At 44.0% G+C, this 26,164-nt stretch overlaps 1 protein-coding gene across 4 annotated transcripts in view; it reads left to right on the top strand.

Annotated features, from left to right (window-relative positions):
- Positions 1 to 26,164, top strand: part of adgrd1 (adhesion G protein-coupled receptor D1) — a 249,766-nt gene that overhangs the window by 22,862 nt on the left and 200,740 nt on the right. For all 4 annotated transcript variants that reach the window (XM_068054587.1, XM_068054590.1, XM_068054586.1 and 1 more), the window contains 8 exons: positions 636 to 812; positions 5,637 to 5,894; positions 8,452 to 8,534; positions 8,662 to 8,814; positions 11,605 to 11,664; positions 14,038 to 14,158; positions 16,272 to 16,379; positions 24,602 to 24,677. In XM_068054587.1, the coding sequence (XP_067910688.1) occupies positions 636 to 812; positions 5,637 to 5,894; positions 8,452 to 8,534; positions 8,662 to 8,814; positions 11,605 to 11,664; positions 14,038 to 14,158; positions 16,272 to 16,379; positions 24,602 to 24,677 (1,036 nt within the window). The remainder of the gene's footprint in view (positions 1 to 635; positions 813 to 5,636; positions 5,895 to 8,451; positions 8,535 to 8,661; positions 8,815 to 11,604; positions 11,665 to 14,037; positions 14,159 to 16,271; positions 16,380 to 24,601; positions 24,678 to 26,164) is intronic.

Consider the following 26,164-nt stretch of genomic DNA (forward strand, 5'->3'; position numbering starts at 1 on the left):
AATCATCCGACATCTTGTTTTGCTGTTTCTTCCCCATTAATAAGCAGGGGCGGCACAGTGGCGCAGTGGTTAGCACTGCAGCCTCACAGCTCCAGCGACCCGGGTTCAATTCTGGGTACTGCCTGTGTGGAGTTTGCAAGTTCTCCCTGTGTCTGTGTGGGTTTTCTCCAGGTGCTCTGGTTTCCTCCCACAAGCCAAAAGACTTGCAGGTTGGTAGGTAAATTGGCCATTATAAATTGCCCTGAGTATAGGTAGGTGGTAGGGAAATATAGGGACAGGTGGGGATGTGGTAGGAATATGGGATTAGTGTAGGATTAGTATAAATGGGTGGTTGATGGTCGGCACAGACTCGGTGGGCCGAAGGGCCTGTTTCAGTGCTGTATCTCTGAACTCTGAACTCAGATTTGTCGGAGTGGGATTTGAAGTGATGACATTTGGGAGCATAACTACTGCCAGGGCCCAATGCCTTGAACAAATCTTCTAGGGTGCCACTTGGCATTGGCCCCAGTTTTGCTGCACTCTGCAATCATTCCAACGCTTGTGTATCCAGCCTTTGTACCAGACCCGCAGTGATCACAATTTCCACCCTGTGCTTGTTCTTGCTCCAGTTTAAACCTTTTCCAACTTCCCTTCAGGTGTCACCTTTTCCTTCTTCTGGAAAAATCTGGAGAAGCAGTCCAGGTCTGCCATGGCCTCTGGTGAGAAGGTGCTGTCCAATGGATTCTCCATCTACGCAAAAGTTAACAGCGGCTATGTAGAATTTTACACCCGTAAAACCTTGCGCAGGTGGAAAGCAATGATAAGCCCACCAGGTAAGCGATGGCTATTTCCCTCTGTACCTTTTTTGTAAGTTTGTGGCCCCTTGCTTTACTTGTCCTTTGAATCATGTGCTGTTGACATGTTAACCAACACGATAGGTTTTCAAACTGTTTCTGCAGCCGTTGGAAACTCTAGGAATCATTGAGGTCGTCAAGTTTCTGTCATCAGATTCATGCACTTTCCCTAATTATTGATTTATTCCCATTTTATTCTTGCAGCTGCTGTTTGCTAACACTGCCCATTTTCTAATGTCTTTTCTCGGGTAGGTTAGACTATCTTTTAGAAGTTAGGACAGGGATTTCCCAGGAGTCCGTCAATGTTTGCTGTGAATTTCCTGGGGGCACAGGAAGACAGGAATTGCTAGATGAGAAAAGATCCAGGTTCCTCGAGTTCACCTTCTGTCATCCTGACAGTCACATGATACAATGATAATGGGAGTTGTTGACCAATCACAGCGATCAATTTCTATCAATGAGTCGACAACAGAGCCAGACATGAGGTGGGGAAAACCCCCAGTGATGGAGAGCTTTAGGAACCATAGACCCAAAGTTCCTCCCAAGCACGCTCCACTCACCTCACGTCAGGTCACAAATTACTCAGATACTGAATCACAAAATGTTATTTTCTGAAAGAAATCTATCTAACGTGCATTTGAATGCATCAATATTAACTGTTCCCACTGACATTGAAGGAAAGGTGAGCTAGAGAGAGAAACTGAGCTTCACTCAAGACTGGATCTAAGTGATCTGGGTGGAGTTGGTCTTTCCTGCAAGTCCAAATTGTACAGAACATGGAAAAGGAGCACTTGCACTCTGGCTGTGAGGAACCTGACTTGATCAGCAGTACAAGCAGCATGATGTTTCTGTAGCAATCTTATTCTAAAGGTTGCTTTAGAACTTGAATTCTAGTTTGAAAAATGGTGATAACATTAAACTGCTGGTTAAACATTAAACGGCATTGCTATCAATATGCAAGTCCTGTATGGTCTTCGCAACTGTGAAGGAATTCTTCACTGTGTATGCGGAGAACTTGCTCAAAACTGGTTGTAACAATGGGCTGCCCAAGACACACAGAAGTGATGTCCCTCTCCGCCCTATCTTATCTATGACCGGTTCTGCACAACATGAATTGGCCAAATGGTTGGGTGAATTGTTACAACCAGTTTTGAGCAAGTTCTCCACATACATGGTGAAGAATTCCTTCACATTTGTGAAGACTATACAGGACTTGCATATCGATAGCAATGCGGTGTCCATGTGTTCATTTTACATTGCTAGTTTATTCACCAATGTATCGCTTAAGGAAGCCTTAGATATTTGCGCTGCAGCACTATATCATGGAAATCTAGACCCACCACCATTACGTGAATCAGTATTCATTGACCTTACGAACTCGGCAACTTGCGCATTTGAGTTCAGTTATAATGACACCATGCTTGCCCAAATAGATGGTGTTGCCATGGGATCCCCTCTAGGCCCAGCTCTCACAAACATCTTTGTTGGGTTCCTTGAGAAACGTGTCTTTGAGGGAATGACACCTAATTTCCTACTTCCATATTTCCGATATGTAGATGATATGTTTGCTATATTTGAATCCGCAGCAATAATTTCCTTACACATCTTAATGGGCTCGGTCCTGCGCTCAAATTCACCTTTGAAACGGAGCAGACAAATGAGCTCCCTTTCCTTGACGTACTAGTTGAGAAATCTGTTAAGGGGTTATCTACCACCGTCTACCGCAAACCTACCTTCACTGGTCAATACACACATTGGGATCCTTACAGTTCTACATGCTACTAGATTGGCCATATCGACAACCTTGTAAATAGGGCCCGAGCCACTTGCTCACCATGCAAGCTTAATGCTGAAATAGGGTGAATCAAAGACATCCTGCGTGACAATGGCTACCCTGATCAGATCATTTCTCGCTGTATATCGCGCAAACTTATGAACAGGGCTAAGGCCTTCATTTTCAGCCCTGAAAAGTGACCAGTCCACCTCAAATTACCCTGCAAGGGTATGGTATCCCAAAAATTTGAGCAGCAAATGAAGCTAGCTGTTTCACGCTGCTAATATGCAGTAGCAACACGTGTGGTGTTCACCACTAACAGCATGCTGCTGTCAAGCCAAAAGGATGTTCTGCCTATCACACAAATAAGTAATGTGATATATGAATTTCAATGCCAGTGTGATGCTAGGTATATAGGCCGTACGTCCCAAAGACTGGCGGATCGTATCAAACAACATGTCCCTTCCACTATTCACAATGGGCAAGGTACAGGCCGTACCCAACCAGCGTGGGCTTGCAAAACTCAAAACACAGTGTCCAACTTTAGATGTCATTCCGCAATTGGATTACATTTGTTAAATAATCCTGAGTGTGCTAAAGATTACACTGACAACCAATTTAAGTTTGTCATTAGGGCTTGCAGTGTAGTGCTTTTGCGCATACTGGAAGCTACATATATTAATACACAAGGCCCTGTGCTTTGCAGACAGAAAGAACATGTACACACATTGCACCTGTTTCAGCTGAACACAATAAGTGACAGCCATTCGCTGGTTCATTCCTCAGAGCATTGCCTTGACCAATCAGAGTCAAGCTGCCTGGTTTATATTTCAAACAAAGCTTGGCAGTTAACTGTCAGTCATCGTAAACTGGTGCATTCTCCATGGCAATGCCTGTACCAATCAAAGTTTACTTGCCAACCAAGCAGCACTCTCTTCTCATGCAGTATAAGCTGTTGTTTTCCCTTATATTGGTTATTTTTGCGTATTGTCCTGATGAATGCAGGACGAAAAGCTTCAACAACATGTCTCTATTGTCACTGATTCTCAAGTTCTGTCCTAGCAAACGACTATTTGAATAGTGGTGAGCTAGTATAGTGGAAAGATAGATTCGATGATGTTCCGTCCTGTTGAGTCTTACAATTCATTGAGGCCTAAAAACAGAATGAAGTCTGAATCCAAAGTAGAAGATCTGGAACTCCCCAACCCCACCCCGAGACAAAAAGCTGTTGAATCGGGGGTCAACTGGAATTATCAAAGACTGTGATCAATAGATTTTTGTTGGCAAGGGTATTGAGGAATGGGGAACCAAGGGGGGGAGGTGGTGGGGGTGGGGGTGTGGGGGGGGGGGGGGTGTGGTAAATGGTTAAGGTACAGATCAGCTATGTTCTAACTGAATGGCAGAACAGGCTTGAGGGGCTGAATGACCTCCTCCTGCTCCTGTATTCCTTAGGGCATTCATAGTGGAGTAACAATGGTCAAAATTGTTCCCATATTTTCCTATAATTATTTTAATTATTACTCTGTGACTGTAGTTTTTCCTATCGAACCATTAATCACTTTTGTACCAAGCTCATGCCACACAGACATATATACAAATAAAATTTGAGATTGGACTTCCTGCCAACTGTTAACCAACTGAATGACCAGGAGAGAATTACTAGCAAATGATTCAGGAAGAGAAGAATGAAACAGCTGGTGCTAACTGACAGTGAAACGTTACACTGAACAGACACAAAACACAGGACAATGAACGCCTGACAGGGATTCCGAGCCAGTCATTTCAGTTGGGGGGGGGGGGGTCAGCTGAACCCAAAGTTAGATTACTGCCTTAAAATTATTGCCATGTGTCTCTTGTTTTTGCAGTCTTCTGTATCCCTTGGAGTCTTTGAGACAGTTTCATTTGAATCTCTCTGCCTCTGTATGTGCTTTATGAGTTGATGACCTGATGTCCATCACCTGCCAGGACACTGATCGATTTGGTGCTGATGGACATTCCTCAATAACTGGACAAGCATCTCACTTTTCCATTGAGAAATTTTGGCATGGTTTCTGTGCTTTTAATTTATGTGGAACCATTTTATAAAGAGTCCTGCGGGGAATATCAAATTTATTTGAACTGTGTGAAGTTACAGGCTGGCAGATGCAAATATTCAAGAAAACAGTGATGAGAAATTCTGTTAATGTGACTTCAAAGTTGGTCCTGAAACAAAACTGTGTTTGGAATTTCTTTTCTGCAGTCCTCAGTATGAGTTATGTTGGAAGGACAGAGGACTAGTTTCTCAAGGTTACCTGTATGTTTGTGAGCAGATGGCTGTTACTGTATATTAGTTAATTTATTTACTACCATCAGAAAGTTGTGTATTTTGCAAAGTAAGCATGTTTTTCAATGTGTGTGTTTGTGTCTGTCCATCTGTGTCCATTCACATGTGTGTATCCATCTGCAGCTGTATGTTTTTGTATGTCTGTGTTAGTGTGTGTGTCCTTCTGTGCCTGTGTGTATGTCTACATTCATGGATGTCTTTGTATTCATGTGTTGGCATGAGTGCATGTGCGATAGGCATCCCTCTCCATTAGGGTGATGTATAGCTTGAGGGTGACCACTCTGCAAGCATGGGGCAAGGCAAGCAGCAGGCCTCCATGAACTACCACAGCCAGCATGGGGATTGAACCCGCACTGTTGATATCTTTCTGCACCACACTCTAGCCATCTAAGCTAACTGATGCCCTGCTCATCTATGTATGTAGTTGTGTGTCTGCATGCACACTCACTCACTGGCATGCACAGACATTTTATGCCATCTTTAATAACATAAAAACTCTGCACCTTGAGACCCTTTAATAAATTGCTTGCAAAACTATTCACTTCGGAGGAAGTTCTGACCAGCAGCAGTAAAATCCGGTGCTAATCTGAAATCAATCAAACAAGTAAAGGTTTGAAAAGTCAAAGGAAAAATAACAGCTTGGTTACATTTTGGATTCCAGTGCTGAGCTTTATGCAAGAGTTCATTTCAGCTCATTGCTTTCCAGGCCCCGAATGGACACATATTCTGTTCACCTGGACTCCAGCTGGTGGCCTGAAGATTTATGTTAACGGGACATTCAGCACCAATGACACTTACGGGAAGCTGGAACCAGACTACGAAAATCAATACGCTAACCTGGTGATTGGCACAAAAAATGAGCAGTCCTATCGTCAGTACATAACAGGATCATTCGATGAATTTGTGATTTGGGAACGTGCTCTCACACCACACGAGGTTCAGCTGTACTACAATGCCACTACAGGTAAACTAAAGTAAAAGAGAGAACTTGCATTTATATAGTGCCTCTCACTAGCTCAACAACTGCAACAACAACAACTTATATTTATATAGCTCATTTAATACAATAAAATGTCCCAAGGTGCTTCACAGAAGAGTTGTAAAACAAAGTGTGACACCGAGCCACATAAGGAGATATTAGGTCAGATGAGCTAAAGTGTGGTCAAAGAGGTAGGTGTTAGAGTTGCTTAAAGGAGTAAAGTGAGGTGGGGAGGCAGAGAGGTGTAGGGAGGGAATTCCAGAGCTTGGGGCTCAGGCAACTGAAGGCACAGCCACCAATGGTGGAGTGATTAAAATCGGGGGTGCTCAAGAAGCCAGAATTAGAGGAGCGCAGAAATATTGGAGGGTTGTGGAGCTAGAGGAGATTACAGAGATAGGGAGGGTTGGAGGGGCTGGAAGAAATTACAGAGAGGTAGGGAGGGGCGAGGTCATGGAAGGACTTGAAAATGAGGAGGAGAATTTTAAAATCAAGACATTCCTTGACTGGGAGCCAATGTAGGTCAGTGAGCACAGGAGTGATGGCTGAAAGGGGACTGGGTGCGAGTTAAGACATGAGGTGACTTAAAACTCTGCTGCCCAAGTTTACGGAAGGTAGAATGTGGGAGACCAGCCAGGAGTGCATCAGAATAGTCAAGTCCAGAGGTAAAGAAGGCACAAATGAGGGTTTCAGCAGCAGTTGAGCTGAGAGGGATGAAGTTGGGCAATGTTAGGGAGGTGGAAATAAGTGGTTTTAGTTATGGCACAAATATATCTCAGGACATCCCAAATCAATGGCCCAGCTACATTACAACAGTGACTACACTTCAAAAAGTACCTCATTGGCTGTAAAGCACTTTGAGACATCCAGAGGTTGTGAAAAGTGTTATATAAATGAAAACTATTCTTTTTTATGAGATGTGTTTCTCCTCTGTAACTCTTCTGTTTTTATTAACCATTTTAGCTGCCACAGATTATTAGAAAATGGTGTGTAATAAAATGCACACAGACTCAAAGTCATAGAGTTACACGGCACAGAAACAGACCCTTCAGCCCGCCATGTCTGCACCAGCATCAAGCCTATCTATTCTAATCCCATTTTCCAGCACTTGGCCTGTAGCCTTGTATGCTATGGTGTTTCAAGTGCTCATCTAAATACTTCTCAAATGTTGTTGAGGATTCCTGCCTCTACCACCTCTTCAGGCAGTGCGCTCCAGATTCCAACCACCCTCTGGGTGAAAAAAGTCTTTCCTCAAATCCCCTCTAAACCTCCTGACCCTTAACTTAAATCTATGCCCCCTGGTTATTGACACCTCCACTAAGGGAAAAGGTTTCTTCCTATCTATGCCTCTCATAATTTTGTATACCTCAATCAGGTCCCCCCTCCACCTTCTCTGCTCTAAGAAAAACAACCCCAGTCTATCCAGTCTCTCTTCATAACTGAAATGCTCCAGCCCAGGCAGCATCCTGGTGAATCTCCTCTGCACCCTCTCCAGTGCAATCACATCCTTCCTATAGTGCGGTGACCAGAACTGTACACAGTACTCCAGCTGTGGCCTAACCAAGGTTTTATACAGCTCCATCATAACCTGCTTACTCTTATATTCTGTGCCTTGGCTAATAAAGGCAAGTATCCCATATACCTTCCTATCCACCTTATCTACCTGTGCTGCTGCCTTCAGTGATCTATGGACAAGTACACCAAGGTCCCTCTAACCCTCTGTACTTCCAAGGGTCCTACCATCCATTGTATATTTCCTTGCCTTGTTAGTCCTCCCAAAATGCATCACCTCACACTTCTCAGGATTAAATTCCATTTGCCACTGCTCTGCCCATCTTACCAGCCCATCTGCATCATCCTGTAATCTAAGGCTTTCCTCCTCACTATTTATGACACCACTAATTTTCGTGTCATCTGCGAACTTACTGATCATACTTCCTATATTCACGTCTAAATCATTAATATACACTGCAAACAGCAAAGGTTCCAGCACCAATCCCTGTGGTACACCACTGGTCACAGGCTTCCAATCGCAAAAACAACCCTCGACCATCACCCTCTGCCTCCTGTCCCTAAGCCAATTTTGGATCCCATTTGCCCTGGACCCCATGGGCTCTTACCTTCTTAACCAATCTCCCATGCGGGACCTTATCAAAAGCCTTACTGAAGTCCATGTAGACTATATCAACTGCTTTGCCCTCATCAACATACCTAGTCACTGCCTCGAAAAATTCAATCAAGTTTGTTAGACACTATCTCCCCCTGACAAAGCCATGTTGACTATCCCTGATTAATCCCAGCCTTTCTAAGTGGAGATTAATCCTGTATCTCAGAATTTTTTCCAATAGTTTCCCAACCACTGATGTTAGACTCACTGGCCTGTAATTACTTGGTTTATCCCTGCTACTACTCTTGAATAATGGTACCACATTCAGTATCTTTATTTCCGGTCCATCTTTGTCCTTTTCCATAACTACCTTAAATCTTACAGACTCAAGTAAATAATGGAAAACCATGAATGACCGTGTCCATGATCTTTCCCCAGGCTTGCCTGTTTGCACCACTGAAAGTGTGTCCTTGTCCCCCTTGGGGAAGTTGGATTCCAGCTCTACCACAACGGATGCTCTAGTAAGTCTCCAAACCTGGAATTCATTTTCTTAAAAATTATTCTGTGAACGGTTCTGAATTTGGACGGGGGCAATCGAGTGAAATTTTGGTGATACAGTCTCATCAAAATATTCTTTATCCTTTTCAGCCCATTGCAGACACGTACTCCTCCAATACAGTCAACCCAAAAGAGGGAACAGAGAGGTTTCAGTATCCAGTCACTACTGTTGGTTTCCTTGATTCTTCCTTAGTCCTTCCCAATGAAACTCTGCAGCTTCAAACTGCTTCCAACCTGACTGAGGTAATGCTTATTGCATAAGTAATAATCACATAGTTTGCCACTTGTGTTGAGATCTGTGTGTGTCGCCTTGGATGTAAGCGGAGGTTCAGTGTCCAAGCTTTTTAACCAAAGTTGATTGGTTCCTTTTCCATTTGGAAGAAACACCATGAGACTGAGGTTACGTTGGACTAATTGACAACTTGATGAAAAGGAGCTGTGATATCGGTTTGAAAAGTGAGACTGAGCAATGTAGATATAGCAAGAGGAGATTTTTCTGGGTTCATTATTCTTTCTGGTATCCTGGGCTAGAGGTTGTGAGGTCACATCGCATCAGGGCAAGGGTTGAAATTAAACTTGATAAAGTTTGTGAAACGGCATCAGATAAAATGAAAGCTGGTGGATTGTTGCTAAAAACCCTAAGAACATAAGAAATAGGAACAGGAGTTGGCCATTCAACCCCTGGAACCTGCTCTGCCATTCAATAAGATCATAGCTGATCTACATCAGTTCCACCTTTCTGCACTATTCTCATATCTCTTGATTCCCTTAGAGTCCAAAAATCTATTGATCCCTGTTTTTAATAGACACAATGACTCAACCTCCACAGCCTTTTGGGGTAGAGAATTCTGAAAATTCACAACCATCTGAGTGAAGAAATTTCTCCTAATCTCAGTCCTAAATGGCTGATCCCTTATTCTGAGACTATGTTCCCTAGTTCTAGACCAGGGTTGTTCAACATAGGGCCCGCGGGCCAGGATCCGGCCCGCCAAAGGTTTCCATCCGGCCTGTGGTCATTCCTCCTCCTCGCCAGGGCTCCGTGACTGGAGATGGGAAATTTCTCTTTGTCTTGCTGCAGAGCAGCCTTTCTAAAAGTATTGCACTGTCAGTTTCACAGCTGAGTTGCTGAAGCAGGAATGCGCTTCCCAACATCGGACAGATTCGGGGTTTTCCGACTTTTTTTAAAAGCCCGCTGGAAAACCCTGAATGTGTCTGATGTTTGAGACGTGGTTCCTGCTTCAACAGATCAGCTGTGAAACTGGCAGCGTGATGTTTTTAACCAAACTGACAAACCACAAAGCTGCTGTGCTGAGCATACCCGCTCAGTGAAACTGTCGGTGGGGGGGGGAGAACAAAAAGAGAGAGTGGGGGTAACAAAGAGAGAGAAAGGGGAAACGGCGAGGGGGGAACACAGACAGCAAGGACGGCATAGAGAGGGGGGAACAACACGGGAGGAGGGGGGAAACACAGGGAGAGACAAAGACAGAGAGAGAGATTTCATTCCTGACAGATGGACATCTATCCAGAATACTCCATATTGTTACATCAAGTCTACAGGCAGAGATTGACTACTTATGCATACAAAAACAATGCCAGGTATCTCACTAAATCAGTTTTCAATATAGTGACGAGAAAGTAAGTCAATAAATTAGTCTTATTTAAAGCTTCTTCACAAAAATGCACATTTGTTATTGTTTTTATTAGTGAGATAAATTTTTAATGCCTTTATCTTTTGAAATTTACTCAACGGCCCCCACCCCCCACCCCCGGGCTGAGCAAAAAGCGTAAGGCAGTCCTCCACCCGAAAAGGTTGGACAACCCTGTTCTAGACCCTCCAGCAAGGGGATAACAGCCTCTCAGCATCTACCCTGTCAAGTCCTCTTAGACTCAACTGCTTCAATAATGTCCCTCAGGGAGTGGATCCTACCCAGTCTGGGCCTACACTTGACTCCAGTCCCACACTATGAGGTTGACTCATGATGACCATTGACCTGGCTGATCCATCTCTCTAACCTTCTTGGGGGTAATTGGAGATGGACCATAAGAGACCTCACCAGGGGTGCCCACAACCTAGAATCAACCAAAGAGACTTTACGAGTAAATCAAGTGGGTTCTGAAATATGACCATCTGGGTAGTGAAGATGAAAGTCTACACTCCCCTGCCTCAGCCACCTGCTGCTGAAACCCTCGTCCATGACTTTGTTCCCTCCAGACTCGAATATTTCAATGCAATCCTGGCTGGCCTCCTATTTTGCTTCCTCTGTAAACTTGAAATCATCCAAATTTCCCACCAGGTTCTGTTCATCCAGCACCCTTCTGCTTGCTGATCTAAATTGGTTCCTGCTCTAGCAACACCTCAAATGTAAAAATTCTCATCCTTGTTTTCAAATCCCTCCAATGGCCTCACCCTGTCCCCATCTCTGTAACCTTCGCCAAAATTACTATCCTCCGAGATCTCTGCACTCTCTCCAATTCTGACCTCTTGAGCATCCCCGATTTTCATCACTCCCCTATTGGCGGCCGTGCCTTCAGCTACCTGGACCCTAAGCTCTGGAATTCACTCCCTGAATCCCTCCACCTTCAAGACGCTCCTTATAACCTACCTCTTCAACCTGTCGTAATATCTTTTCATATGGTTCAGTGCCAAGTGTTGTCTGATAATGTTCCTGTGAAGCACTTTGGGACAGTTTACAATGTTAAAGTAACTATATAAATGCAACTTCTTCTTGTTGCAGTGAGTTGGTATGAACGTGCAGTCAAGACTTCAATGTCCAAAAAACTCTCATGGCGTCACAGACTATCTGCCATAGCCCTCCTGAGTGTTGTTCAGGATAGAGTCTGGCACAGAGCAGCACATCCCAAATCGATGGTGTTAATATCTAACTGGATTATTTTTGAGTTCTGATGAAAAGTCACTGACCTGAAACGTTAACTCTGCTTCTCTCTCCACAGATGCAGCCAGACCTGCTGTGTATTTCCAGCATCTGCAGTATTTTGCTTTTATTTTAGTGGATTATTTTGTTGCTTTTCCAGAACTTTCTGCAGACTGTGGGTGAAGTTCTGGCCTTGCCCAGTTGGAGTGGAACAGCTGAGGTAGGGAGTGTTTTCTTGACTATTGCTGGCCTTATCAGTCATTGTGTTGAATAGTACCTCCTTCATTTATCTCCAGGTATATTTGTACGGCTGGGGAAGCAGTTATAGTTCGATATTGAGGTTAACAATCCATTCAGCTGACGCAGTGTGAGTGGTTGTGATGGCACCAGGAATGGATCTCTCAGGGTTCAATATGTGGGTGATGGTCTGAATTGGGTGGCCAGAGTCTCAATTTGAGTTGGTCCTCATGTTCCACTTGTGGAGCAAGTGGTCGCATCTTCCCTGGTTCGTCCTCACGTGGTTGCGGGTCGTCCAGATTTTCTATGGGAGGTTGATACCTGGGGCTTCACCACTCGGGTCAGTTACCAGGTTGCAGTTGGTGATGTTAGCAGTGAACTAGGAGGTGCGCTTGTCGTTGGTTTGTAGGGTGTGGAGTAAAATCACTGATCAATTCAAGCTGGGGGAGATTTCACATTCGTCAAAGAGTGTAGATTAGAATGAACCATCCCACTGTGACGGCATTTAGGGAAACCCCACAGACAATCTTCATGATTTAACTCTCTGCAGAGTGAGGCTCTACACTAAAGACAGAACTTTAATTTCTATCTTGCTTTTCACCATCTCAGGACATCCCAACCACTTCATAACCAATAAAGTACTTTTGAAGAGAAGTCACTGTTTATAACACAGGAAATGCAGCAGCCAATTTGCTCATAGCAAGGTCCCATTAACCACATTGAGATAAATAACCAGATAATTTATTTTTAATGATGTTGGATTAGGAGAAACATTGATCAGGAAGAAGTCTCCTGCTCTTCTTCAAATAGTACCATGGGATCTTTTACATCCACCTGCAAGGGCCGATGGGGCCTCAGTTTAATACCTGGCAGGTAACACCACTGACAGTGTGGCACTCCCTCAGTACTGTGCTGCAAGTGTCAGCCTGGGTTTTGTGGTCAAGTCTCTAAGTCAAGTAACCCACAATCCTCTACCTCAGAGGTGAGAGTGCTACCCCCTGAGCTGCAGCTAACACCTCCTATCCAAATAGAAAACTCACTTCATAAACTGTACACTTCCCTTTTTCGTTTTGCATAGGTATCCATCAACCTGTTTTACTGAAATGACTCAGAGCAAATGAAGAAATAAGATGGATATTTTGGTTTTTCAAGTCCCTTCCTAAATTGTCTTTAGCTTTATGGTTTAATAGAATGTTTTATTATGTTAGTCTACTAATTATTTTATGTTTAAAATTATGGAACAGTTATAATGGGGGAGTTTAATTATCCTAATAGAAACTGGGATAGTAATAGTGCAAAGGGCAGAGTGGGGAAAGAGTTTTTAGAGTGTGTTCAAGAGAATTTTTGACATCCATATGTTGCCAGTCCAACGAGGAAGGAGGCATTGCTGGATATGGTTCTGGGGAATGAGGTGGGCCAAGTGGATCAAGTGTCAGGAAGCGAACATTTGGAAGTATCATAATGTTTAGGTTAGTTATGGAAAAGGACAAGGAGCAATCTAGAACAAAGATAATTAATTGGGGGAGGGAAAATTCAATAGAGTGAGGACAGATCTGGCCCAGGTAAATTGGATTGAAAGATTGGGTGGCAAACCTTTAACTGAACTATGGGCTGCTTTTAAAGAAAAGATAGTTTGGGTGCAGTCAAGGTACATTCCCACGAGGAGGAAAGGTAGGGCAAACAGATCCAGAGTCCCTGGATGTCTAAAGAGATAGAGAGTAAGATGAAGCAGAAAAAGGGTGTGTATGACAGATGGCAGGTGGATAATGCAAGTGAGAACCAGGCTTCCCATTGAAATACTTCTAAAGTTTTGCAGGGAAACAAATTTGTACACAGCAAGATCCCACCAATCGCAATGAGATAAATGCTGAGATTCATGTGCTTTTGGAGGAGTAGTAAACATTGACCAGAATATCACAGAAGAACTTCCCTGCTCTTCTTCAATAATAGCAGCTGTGGAATATTTTATATCCACTTGAAAGGGCAGATGGGACCTCAGTTTAATATTGCACCTGAAAGATGGCCATACAGTACTCTCTCAGAAGCAGCAGCCTAGACTTCTGGGCTGAAACCTCTGGAGTGGGTCTTAAACCCACAGCTCCCCTGATATAGGGGTGAGACTGCTACCCGCTGAGCTACAGCTGCCACAGGTTTGAGGGGCTGAATTTCCTCCTCCTCTGCTGTAATTTGTAGGACTTTATTTTCTTGGTATTAATTAGCTGCAGTTATTTTCATTGCCATCTTTCTCACACTGTTTTAGTTTTGGATTCCAGTGCAGCACTAATTATTTATCGGTTCCTCTTAAATCTGTCGTAAGAGCAGGCGTTGCATCTTAATTTTTGTTTTATGCCCTCAGTCTGCGACTGTTGTAAGTGGATTGATTGGGACGGTCGACAGGGTCATGATTCATGTGGCAAGCAGTCTGGAGGGAAACCCGACCTCGGTTGTCAGCATTGAGGGAACCTCTGCAGTGGCTGGTATGTGTTTTAAAGTCTGTTTCTGCCCAAGTTCCTCTTGTCCTTTCCTCTCCAGGCCAAAGAGGAGGGGCAGAAATACACGTAGCCACACACAGATATGAGCAAACACGCACAAGGGTAGAAACAGAATGAGCTGTAAATTCCATTGTTTATGTGTGTTTATATTTCATACCCGCCTCCGTCCCCCTTCTGTTCTGTTCCTTTTTAAACACTGCTCAGTTCAGTTCTGGTGAAGGATCCCCATTTTAAACATTATTCACTGGTTCTCTTTCCACAGACGCTGATGGACCCACTGAGTGTTTCTAATGAGTTCTGTTTCTGTTTAAGATTTCCAGCACCTGAGATAGTTTGCTTCCTGTTCACTTTTGAGTCTGATGCTGTTTATATCTGACAACATTGTCCAGTTGTTGCCCTGTGTTAATACAGAACTGATGCCTATTGTTGCAGCATCTCAACTGGGAATGAATCTCCGACCAAATAACTCTTCCCCATCAGTCACGAATTTAATTTAGAATTTATGGTCAAAAAAATGGATTCACCTTGTGGGCTTGAGATGATTATTGACTTCATATTGTGTTGTTTTGCTACAAACAGATATTCAAACAGCAGCTGATGAAAATTTCAAATACCGTCATTTAAATTGAACTAAATTATACCCTAATCTCTTAGTTTAAAACCTAGGGCTGCTCACTCGCTGTTGGAATGTAGGAAAACACGGCAAACAATTTGCTCCCAGTGCAAGCCCACAAACAGCAATTGACCTGATCATCTGCTTTAGGTGGTGCTCTTTGAGGTCTAATTATTGGCTGGGACACTGGGGAGATATCCCCTGCTTTTCAAATAGTTTCATAGGATGTACATCAATCCGAGAGGGCAGACAATTTAACATCACATCTGAAAGCCAGCACCTCTGAGAGTGCAACACTCCCTCAGTACTGCACTGAGAATGTCAGCCTGGATTATGTCCTCAAGTCTCTGGAGTAGGACTCAAAGCCACAATCTTCTGACTCCAAGGTGTGAATGCTACAATGTGGGCATTTATTGTGCCACACCCGACTTCCTCCAATTCTTCGCTAGGATATATCACTAGCCGGCGGCCGTCCAACTTGCTCCAAGATCCTGTTGATGTTGTTCTGTGACAGGCCAGAGACATGAGAGTGCAGACAGGGAGGTCCTGTCTGCTCTGGAGAGGTTGTCAGGTGGGGTGAGCCTGGACCGAGGACTCCCTGTGCGATCAGCTGCTATTGCACTTGCACATCCTCACTGATTCTTGGCACAACCTGTTGGCACACCGGCCAACCACATTGTGAGCTGCCCGCTGTTGATGACTGTTTAAAATGGACAACCTGTCTTCAGGCTGAGAAGGAACTGACCAGCGTAGAATCTTACAGCAGAGAAGGAGGCCATTCAGCCCATCGTGCCTGTGCTGGCACTTTGAAAGAGCTATCCAATTAGTCCCACTCCCCTGCTCTTTCCCAATAGCCTAATAAATTTTAACTCCTTCCAGTATTTATTCAATTCTCTTTTGAAAGTTACTATTGAATCTGCTTCCACCACCCTTTCAGGCAGCACATTCCAGATCAAAACAACTCAGTGCAAAAAGAAAATTCTCCTGATCTCATTTGGGTTCTTTTGCCTTAAACATGTGTCCTCTGGTTACTGACCCTCCTGCCACTGGAAACAGTTTCTCCTTATTTACTCTATCAAAACATCTCCATAATTCTGAACACCTCTATTAAATCTCCCCTTTACCTTCTCTGCTTTAAGGAGATCAATTCCAGCTTCTCCAGTCTCTCCACATAACTGAAATCCCTCATCCCTGTGTTCAATGTTGAAGAATTATTCTCTGTTCCCAGGAGAAGCCTTCTGCAAGCTCGCTGATTCAATCTCCTGTGGGCTGTAATCAATACTTCGATTTCCCTGCATAGGAACTCAGGTCTTTGCATTAATGCCCATCGCAGTGAACAAACACACGCTACCTCTTTACACTTCTAGCTGTTTCATTAATAGTTAATGTCTCACAGACTGCATCGGAAATAAATCGGGTGCGATTCATTACTGTTTCTGGAGAGGGAGAGCAATATTAAAAGAATTGCTTTCTTTCTGTTCACAGATTACTCGTTAGTCAAAGTTCCACATGGCTCCAGCCTGACCAATTACCGTTTCCCCTCTCGAGGAATGAGCTACATCTCGATCCCTGGCGAGGCTTTCCACAGGAAAAGTAAGCAGTTTTTAGCAAATGTGTAGTTAATGTTTACTCTCCCTTATTGTAGGTTCAGTTTCTCTGTCAGGGTGCGTCTGCACGTTATTATTATTGGGGTAATTTCAACCCTCCCGCCCAGCAGAAACTTTACCAGCTTATTTCCCGCCTGTTTAGCACTGATCCTGATTTTAACCTGCTCTCCTGAGCATGTGGCAAATGCACTCGTCTAAAGTCTATGGAGCCGTTCTTTAAATCTTAGATCAGGCACCAACTAGGATTTGAACTCTGACCGGAGTTGAGAAATCATTGTGGCCGCCTTGCTAGGGAGAAACGACAAAAAGAGGATCCGGGATGGGAAAAGTCCGATTAAGTTGGGGCTTTCTTACTTTCAGGGCTGAATTTTAATCGCACGCCACGTTCCTGGGTGGCGTGCTTTCGACTCAACGGCCTTCCGATACGGAAGGGCCGCCGAGGAGCCCACGTGATATTACACGCGGGGGTTCATTTAAATAGTGGGGGCGGAATGGCAGCCCCCGGTGACATGTCGGGGTGGCTGCTGCGTCCCCAGCAATAGTGTCCAGCACCACCGCGCAGGCACTGGCGCCATTTTTAAAGGGCTTCAAGTCCTTCAGTTACATTGTAAAATGTAAAAGTCCTGATCTCCGGGAATTAAAAATAAAATGTTATGTCAGGTGTCAATCACGTATCCCATCCCCAATGGCTAAATCATTAATTGCCCTCTACCAACATGATAACATTTTATTAGTCTCACAAACTTTTCCCGCCTGACATTTGTTCCCTTTGACCCTCAACCCCTTCCCACCATACCCACAGACAATAACAAATATTTTCCCCACCCCTCCCGCCCTGAAATTTTTATTCCTCCCCCCTCCCACCAGGTTCTCGCCTCGGAGCTCTGTGTGGAGTTCCGAAGACGCATGGAGGCCGAATATTGGCGTGGGACATCCGCCGACTGCAGGTAAGTTTATTAGCATCTCAATTATGTTCATTTGAATATGCAGATGAAGGGCCCACCGCCAGGTGGCAGGTGGGGGGCTGCACCGAGGTCCCCCCCGCTGCTGGTAATATGCGGCGGGCCCTTCTCAGCGTTATGGCAAAATTTTACTGGCCTCCGCTCTGCGACCCGTGGTGCTGAGGGGCTGGTAAAATTCAGAAGAGCTTCGGGCCCCACAAGGAACATTTAGGCCTCCCTTGCTGTGGTTTCCCCCTTGGTCCCTTCCCTCTTTCCCGAGACCCTCCGGGAAGCCCCACTTTGCGACTCATTGCCTTGCCTTCATTCCCAATTTCTACCCATTTCAGGCAGGCAGCTGGCCGGTGACATGGGTCTAGGACCCGAGAGTTAAATCAGCCTGGCTTTAATGCTGTCAATATTGGGCCCCTTTCCCCACCCGCCCTTCCTCCCTCCCCCACAATCCTGCTGCCAGTTAAAATTCCCCCATTGTATTTTCAACAACTAAATTAAAAATTGAGTCTGAATTTTTCTTGGGATTTAAAATTTGATGAAAGGGTAAGTTTGATGAATGTGATCTCCTGTGACTGAGCTCCTGTAGGGAGCATGTAGTAAAATGACTGACAGACATGTGTAGGATTACCAAGTTAAAATTATTCCCAGGACTCAAATGACACTGGGTCAGCAATTTGCAACTTTTGGAAATGGATGTCAAAATCTGAAATGAAATTTATCATTTCCCGTGACTTTGTGAATCATCTGAGAAAAGAAGTGGCAATTTCAACATCTTTTTGAAAACATTGGCCAGAGTTTTTCAGCCCATAGTTTATGAAAGGAAATCCTTAAAAGATTAGAAGGAAAATATGGAAAGCAAAAAATAAGAAAGAAGGAACTTTAGAGCCTTATCCCATTCTTGGAATGTTCCAAAATGCTTGCACCCTGTGGATTATTTTTGAAGAACATTTGCTCTTTATAGAATCATTGAAACTTACAGCAAAGAAGGAGGCCATTCAGCCCTCCATGTCTGGGCTGGCTCTTTGAAAAAGCTATCCCATTAGTCCTACTGTCCCCTCTTCTTTCCCCATAGCCCTGTAAATGTTTTCCTTTCAAGTATTTATCCAATGAAAGTTTATACCTTTTGAAAGTTATTAAATCTGCTTCCACCGCCCTTTCAGGCAGCGCGTTCCAGATCACAGCAACTCACTGAGTAAAAGAAATTCTCCTTATCTCCCCCTCTGGTTCTTTTGCCAATTAACTTAAATTTCTCGCTATCTACTCTATCAAAACATCTTTATAACGTTTGAATGCCTGCATCAAATCTGCCCTCTAAGGAGAACAATCCCAGCTCCTCCAGTCTTTCCACATAACAGAAGGTCCCTCATCCCTGTTATAAAAGCTTGGCTTGTTTGAAAATATTCTCTGTTCCCAGGAGAAGCCTTCTGCAAGCTCGCTGATTCAATCTCCTGTGGGCTGTAATCAATACTTCGATTTCTCTGCATAGGAACTCAGGTCTTTGTATTAATGCCCATCGCAGTGAACAAACACACACTACCTCTTTACACTTCTAGCTGTTTCATTAATAGTTAATGTCTCACAGACAGCATCGGAATAAATCAGGTGCGATTTATTCCAGCTTTTTTTTAAAAAAGTTCTCCTCCTCCCCACATCTGTTTTTTTTTCCAATTATGTTAATTCTGTGCCCTCTGGTTACTGACCCTCTTTTCGGTTGAACCAGTTTCTCTGTCTAGTCTATCAAAATCCCTCATAATTGTTAGTGTTTCAGTAAATACAGCAGCCAATTTGTGCATAGTAAAATCCCACAAACAGACATGAGATGAATGTCCAGCTACTCTGTGTTATTTAGTCTTGCTCCAGGGTAGAATATTGGCCGAGACTATGGTATACCATGTAATGATGCCATGGGAGATTTTCCTCCAGCTGAATGGGCAAATTGGGCCCATTCATGTTGTACAATGAAGTGCTGCCTCGCTATTATGCCCAAGCAGCCAAAGTATCTCAGTTAAAATTTCAATAACATTTTTTTTCCAAGAATAAATCTTAAAGATTGAAAACAAAGAAAAGTTGACGAATGCGAGAACTGTGTTTCTTCTGAGTCCTGTAAATGAAAGGGGATTAAAGCTCAGCTAGACACCAGACTGATGAAAATTATTTCTAGAATCAAATCAGCACTGGAGCCAAACTTTGATAAATAAAACATTACAGGGAGAAGCGTTCTTTTCTCCAGTTTCTTGATTACTTTTTTCATTTTCTATTTCTGTATTCTGATGTTGCCGTGGAAATTGGACCGTGATTTATTCCACATGATTGTGGGTATTTGATACTAGTGGTGGACTCAGTTTGATTGACACCAACAGTAACTAATTGTATTTATATAATGCCTGTAACATCATAAAGCATCCCAAGGTGCTTCACAGGGAGCCATTACCAAGCAGAATTTGACACCGAGCCACATAAGGAGATATTGAGTAGGTTTTAAGGAGCATCTTAAGGGAGGCGAGAGAGGTTTAAGGAGGGAATCCAAGAGCTTAGGGCCCAGGCAGCTGAGGACAAGGCCGCCAATGGTGGAGCGATGAAAATTGGGAATGCGCAAGAGTTCAGATTGGAGGAGCAGGAGCCAATGGAGGGGACTAGACTTGGTGAAAGTTAGGAGATAGGCAGCAGAGTTTTGGATGAGTTCAGGTTTATGAAGGGCGGATGATGATTGAGTCATCTTGGCCTAAAATTTGGCACCCATTTTACAGGTGCTAATTGGCCCAATCCATCCCCAATATGGTGGACATTTCCATCAGGAATTGTGCTGCCTATCATTTTGGGTCAGAACAAACAAAGGGCATCCTATTCCTACACCTGAAGCAGGTGTTCATACCTTTTTTATATGCAAATAAGGCACCTAATGCCTGTTTGAGGTCCGCTGGCCAAGATTGGTTTGTGCTGAGGCAGCCAGTGGGCTACGCCCGAGGTGGCAAACCCCAGCGATAATCTGGCAACTGGCGAGGGAAGTAACGTAGCTGAACATTGGGTCAGCATGAGCAGGAGGGCTGCTCTTAACCCCACATTACAGGAACCGATCACCACTGGCTCCCCAATTCCCTCACCCCATCTATCCTCATTGCTGACCATCCCAACCCAGTTGCCCGATAGCGCCTAACTCTTTGCCAGCAAGCGCTGATTATTCTGTCAGCTCAACTACAATCAGGTCCCGTGCCCAGTAGGGGAACCTCAGACATCACCATTCAGATGCAGGCAATGCACTCCACACCACCTGTGCATCCAAAATTAGTCACAGCCAAATTTCCAGACCCACCTTTTGTTGAAGAATCCATCTCCAGCCAACCTGTCTGATCTGAGCTTTTCTCTTGAATGGATATTCATTCATTACATGGTGTTTTATAAGTTTAAAAATTCAACACAGGCAAAAAGTATATTTTCATCACAGTCACACAAATCATAGACTTTTAAAATAATGGAAAAGTACAAAATGTGTTAATTAGTGGACAGGTGCAAAAATGAATTAAAAAGCCGAATGTCGACCTTTACCCCAAAGTGGCAGAAATAGAAAAACATGGAAGTTGTACTGCAGTTGTATAAAGCACTGCTCAGACCGCACCCGGAGTAACTGTGTTCAGTTCCGGTCAGACTCCATCCGGAGTAACTGTGTTCAGTTCCGGTCAGACCGCACCCGGAGTAACTGCATTCAGTTCCGGTCAGACCCCACCCGGAGTAACTGCGTTCAGTTCCGGTCAGACCCCACCCGGAGTAACTGTGTTCAGTCCCGGTCAGACCCCATCCGGAGTAACTGTGTTCAGTTCCGGTCAGACCGCACCCGGAGTAACTGTGTTCAGTCCCGGTCAGACCCCATCCGGAGTAACTGTGTTCAGTTCTGCTCAGACCCCATCCGGAGTAACTGTGTTCAGTTCCGGTCAGACTCTATCTGGAGTAACTGCGCTCCGTTCAGCTCAGACCCCATCCGGAGTAACAGCGTTCAGTTCCGGTCAGACCCCATCCGGAGTAACTGCGTTCAGTTCCGGTCAGACCCCATCCGGAGTAACTGCGTTCAGTTCCGGTCAGACCCCATCCGGAGTAACTGTGTTCAGTTCCGGTCAGACCCCATCCGGAGTAACTGTGTTCTGTTCCGGTCAGACTCTATCTGGAGTAACTGTGTTTAATTCTGGGCCCTGCACCTCAGGAGGGATATATTGGCCTTGGAGGGGGTGCAATGCAGATTCACCCAGGGCTTAAAGGGTTAAATGTCCTTTAGGGAAGGAAATCTGCCATCCTTACCTGGTCTGGCCTACATGGGACTCCAGATCCACAGCAATGTGGCAGACACTTAACTGCCCTCTGAAATGGCCTAGCAAGCCACTCAGTTCAAGGGCAATTAAGGATGGGCAGCACATGCTGGACTAGCCGGAGACATCCACATCCCACAAAAAACGAATAAAAAAATTATGAGGACACTTTGCATTGTCTGGCCTTGTTGTATTCCCTCGAGTATAGAAGACTGGGGGGTGATCTAATTCAGGTTCTTGAGATGATTGAAGGATTTGACAGGGTCGATAGAGAGAAACTATTTTCTCTGGTTGCGTGGGGTGGAGTTGGGGGGTGCGTGGGGTGGGGGGGGAGTCCAGAACAAGGGGCAGAACCTTAAAATGAGAGCCAGGCTGTTCAGGGGAAACACTTTCACACCGAGGATAGTGGAGATCTGGAACTCGCTCCCTCAAATAACTGTTGAGACTGGGAGTCAAATGAAGATTTTGAGATTGAGATTGATAGATATTTGCTGGGTAAGGGGATTAAGGGTTACAGAACCAAGGCAGGTAAATGGAGTTGAGGAACAGATTGAATGTTGAAACAGGTTTGCGATGGTGAATGAACCGTTCCAGTTCCTATGTAAATAGAAGCATAATAATTTCTGATAAGGTAGATTAGAATGTCAAATCTTTTTTCCCCCCATTTTTCATTTTCTGCATTTTTTCCACTGTGTTTGGCTGAGATCTGTATACATCTGAATTACCTTCCACCCGAACAATTTGAGATAAATTAGGTCCCACTAGTTTCCATGACTCTGAAAGCAAACAACAGCAATTATAATCATGGGGAAGTCTGTAATTACCTCTTGCTGTATGTCTAAGAGACGTTTGCAAGGCTCTGTGTATTGTATTATGTATAGCGTTCACAGATTTGAATGAACTCCTTTTCCATCTTGAAACTAAGCTCCTGTCTGCAGGGCTCTGCATTAAACACAAATGTTGGATTTCCTGGGCTCTGAGCAGGAGCTAGAACATTGCAGTTTCTCAATTATCCTCTAACCTTAGTTAGGAATATTGAAAAGCTGGTTTACAGAGAGACAAGTTCATCTGTGAGCTGATTGTCTCCTTGCTGTGTGTTTGTTGTACATTTATACATGGTTTTTCTTTTAGCTTTTATCAAACTGGTCCAATGGGGTTGATCTTGACATTGTCTGATACTGTAGAATTGGTGAGAGTCAGTGACGGAATCAAAAATGGACCAGATGTGAAGCAGCTGCCACTTTGCTATTGTCAATTTTACACCGTCTAAAGCTCCCCCATCCCTTAATCTAAACCTGTCCATTCCTGACCAGCACAGTTAGGTTCCTTAGTATTTCCATGGAAAGCAAACAACATGGAAAGAACGTGCAGTGAGGTTTTGATGCAGCATTGATGCGACCATACTCATGATCTTCCACATTGGTCTCCTGCTGTGCAGTATGATCCTTGTACTATCCAGTGAGTCCCACTCCCCTGCTTTTTACCCATTGTCTTGCAAATGTTTTCCTTTTGAAGTATTTCTCCAATTCCCCTTCTGAAAGTTACCATTGAAACTGCTTCCACCGCCCTTTCAGGCAGCGCGTTCCTGATCACAACAACTCACTGCGTAAAAATAATTCTCCACATCTCCCCCTCTGGTTCCTCTGCCAAGTACCTTCAATCTCTGTCCTCTGGTTACCAATTGTCCTGCCACTGGAAGTAGTTTCATGCTGATCTCAGCCCTGTTGTCAATGGGGGACTGCTCAGAGTTTGGGGTGCAGGGATGGCATTTATGGGAGGGTGGGGGCGTTGGGGACTGTGGGAGATCCTCTGTCCTCATTCCATTCTCACTCGGTTCCCAACAGTTTGTTTCACTGTGACATTGGCAGAATTACATAAGCAGATAAGAATTAGGAGCAGGAGCAGGCCATTCGGCCCCTTGAGCCTGCTCTGCCATTCAATAAGGTCATGGCTGATCTGATTGGGACTTTAACTCCACTTTCCTGCCTGCCCCCCATAACCCTTGACTCCCTTGTAGATCAAGAATCTGTCTAACTCAGTTTTGAATATATTCAATGACCCAGCCGCCACTGCTCTCTGGGGAAGAGAATTCCAAAGATTAACAACCCTCTGAGAGAAGAAATTCCTCCTCATCTCCGTCTTCAAAGGGAGACCCCTTATTTTGAAACCGTGCCCCCTAGTTCTAGATTCCCCCATGAGGGGAAGCATCCTTTCAGCATCTACCCTGTCAAGCCGAACGACTTGTCCATTCTCTGCCGACTCAAGTCGGGTGACAGAGGTCATTAGAAAGGGGGGGAATATAATGTTACATAACTTCTTGGAGTATATCGCTTCCTCAGGCAAAAAAAAACAAGCAAGGCGAGACATTCTTTTTGAGAGAGAGCCTGTGGAATTTTACAAACTGGGTTTAACCTGCTGTTGGACGTAGGAGTTAATCAGGAGCAGAACATGTGTGAGGGGTGAAAGTGGTTTGAATAGCATCACAGTCTTTGAAATGAGACGGAGAGGAACAGGAAATTAAAATGCTGAAAGCAGGTTTTAGAGGTTACAAGATCACAATCTTTACTACACTGTTGGACATTTTAGTGTCTCAAGTATTTTGCCCTTCCTATTTAAAACCAATAATCCGCCAATGTTGATAAATCTTTAACAAGCATGTCTATTATTAGCTACAATTACTTTTGGTTGGAATTTGCCAACTTGGTGTGGGAGGTAACAACTGAGTGATAGCTTCACATAACACACAATTCGCATCGCTGTCACACTGTCTCACCGGCAGGACAGCTGGCTGAAAGTTGTATTTCCAGCACATTGATACCCCATTAGAGATAACATGTGGAACTACAGAAGAATGAATGTTAATTAATAGGCGGTCAAGCAGGCAGTAGAGAAAACTTGCTCTCCAGGTGTGAGATGACTGCATTTAATCTTTTACTGTTGGATTCTTTTCCACCTCGCAGCAGAAATCACTATTGTGGGCTTGCTGTATCACACCATGCACCAATACTACAAGCAAATCGAACCTTTGAATACCAAGTAAGTGAATCATCTGAAGTTCAGGGAACTTAGCTTCCTAGTGATGAATAATTCAGAAAGATAAGCTTTTAAAAGACGCCTGTTCTGATCGGATATTTTTGTGCTAGGAATGTTTGATCTCTTCTGCCAGTTGGTAACGAAACAGTGCAGGTATTACGGAATGGCCTGCCATGGATTTGGTAATGAGCCTGCGTAGACATGCAAAACGTACCTTGAGGATAATTTTGTTTCACACAACACCAGGGAAAATTGATGGGGAATTCTGACAATACATTAATGGGAATTTTTGAGTTCATGTCAGGGCCAATTAATTTGAAGATCTGAAATGTTCCATGAAGTTATGCAAATTTCCATTTTACAGTACGATATTGTTCAAGCTCACTGCCAGATCCAGCGAAAAGGTGCAATTCCGAAGTCAGGATGCTAAAAGCTGGTGAAAGGAATGTTCAAGAAAGGGTTGAATGTCACGAGTGGCCTGTGGGTCAGGGATGTCAAGCTACTGACCTGTCTACTAACCAACAAGGGTGGATATCTACTTTGAGACATTTAAGTGCAAGTTATTATGAGCCCAAAGAGAGAAATTCCTGGGCAATCGTAAAAATGCATCTGGGGTCTGTTGTACGATTGCTTCAAGAGTGATGTCCCTTTAAGAACATCAGTATGCTAATGAGCTAAGTGCCAGGATGTAGTCATGGGACTAGCAGCCATAGTCACTCTGCAACTGCAACTCCCTAGGCATAGTTTCTGTACATAGTTTGCTCTGTATTGTATATAATAGTTAACTGTTAATAAACCTGTTTGAGATCTTCATGGAATTAGAATCCACGTAAATCATTGTGTTACTTAAGACAACACAAAGAACACATAACATGGTGGCAGCTGTGGTGAAAAGACCAGCCATGAGCTTGAAGACAGTGGATGAAAACAGGAAACCAGTGAAGAAATTTTAAAAAGTACCTAAAAGGAGTGAAAGAAATATTGGCCCAAACAGTTGAAAGCAGAAAAACCTAACACCAGCGGGGAACAGAGCACTGAACGACAAGCTGCAAATACATTCCTGTGATCGTGTGAGTCATTGTGCGATAGTCAAGGGATCGTGGTTTTAAAATAAAGCTTTGAAGTGCTTAAAAAAAGTTGATTTTTTTTTTGAAGGCTCCATGAGAGAGAGGAAAAAACCACTGGGGAAAACCCAATTCCTCTTTTAGGCCGATCGAGGTTGGCGCCATTATGGGAGGCATCCAGAAAAAAATGCGAGAATCCCTGAACACTGCAGAGCCTCCATTTACGCAGCCAAAGCTGGAAAAAACCTTTAAACCAGTCAACCGTTAAGAAGGTAAACCATCTCTAGCAGCCAAAGTTTAAAAAAATCATTAAACCTCAATCTCAACAGAACCACAACAATCTCTAGAAAAAAAGCAAAGGGGAAAGCCCTTGAACTGCCCATTGAACAGCTGTGTAAACATACAGACTGAAGTGCTGAAAGCAAA

Source organism: Heterodontus francisci, chromosome 23, assembly GCF_036365525.1.
Source record: "Heterodontus francisci isolate sHetFra1 chromosome 23, sHetFra1.hap1, whole genome shotgun sequence".
Lineage (NCBI taxonomy): Eukaryota > Metazoa > Chordata > Chondrichthyes > Heterodontiformes > Heterodontidae > Heterodontus > Heterodontus francisci.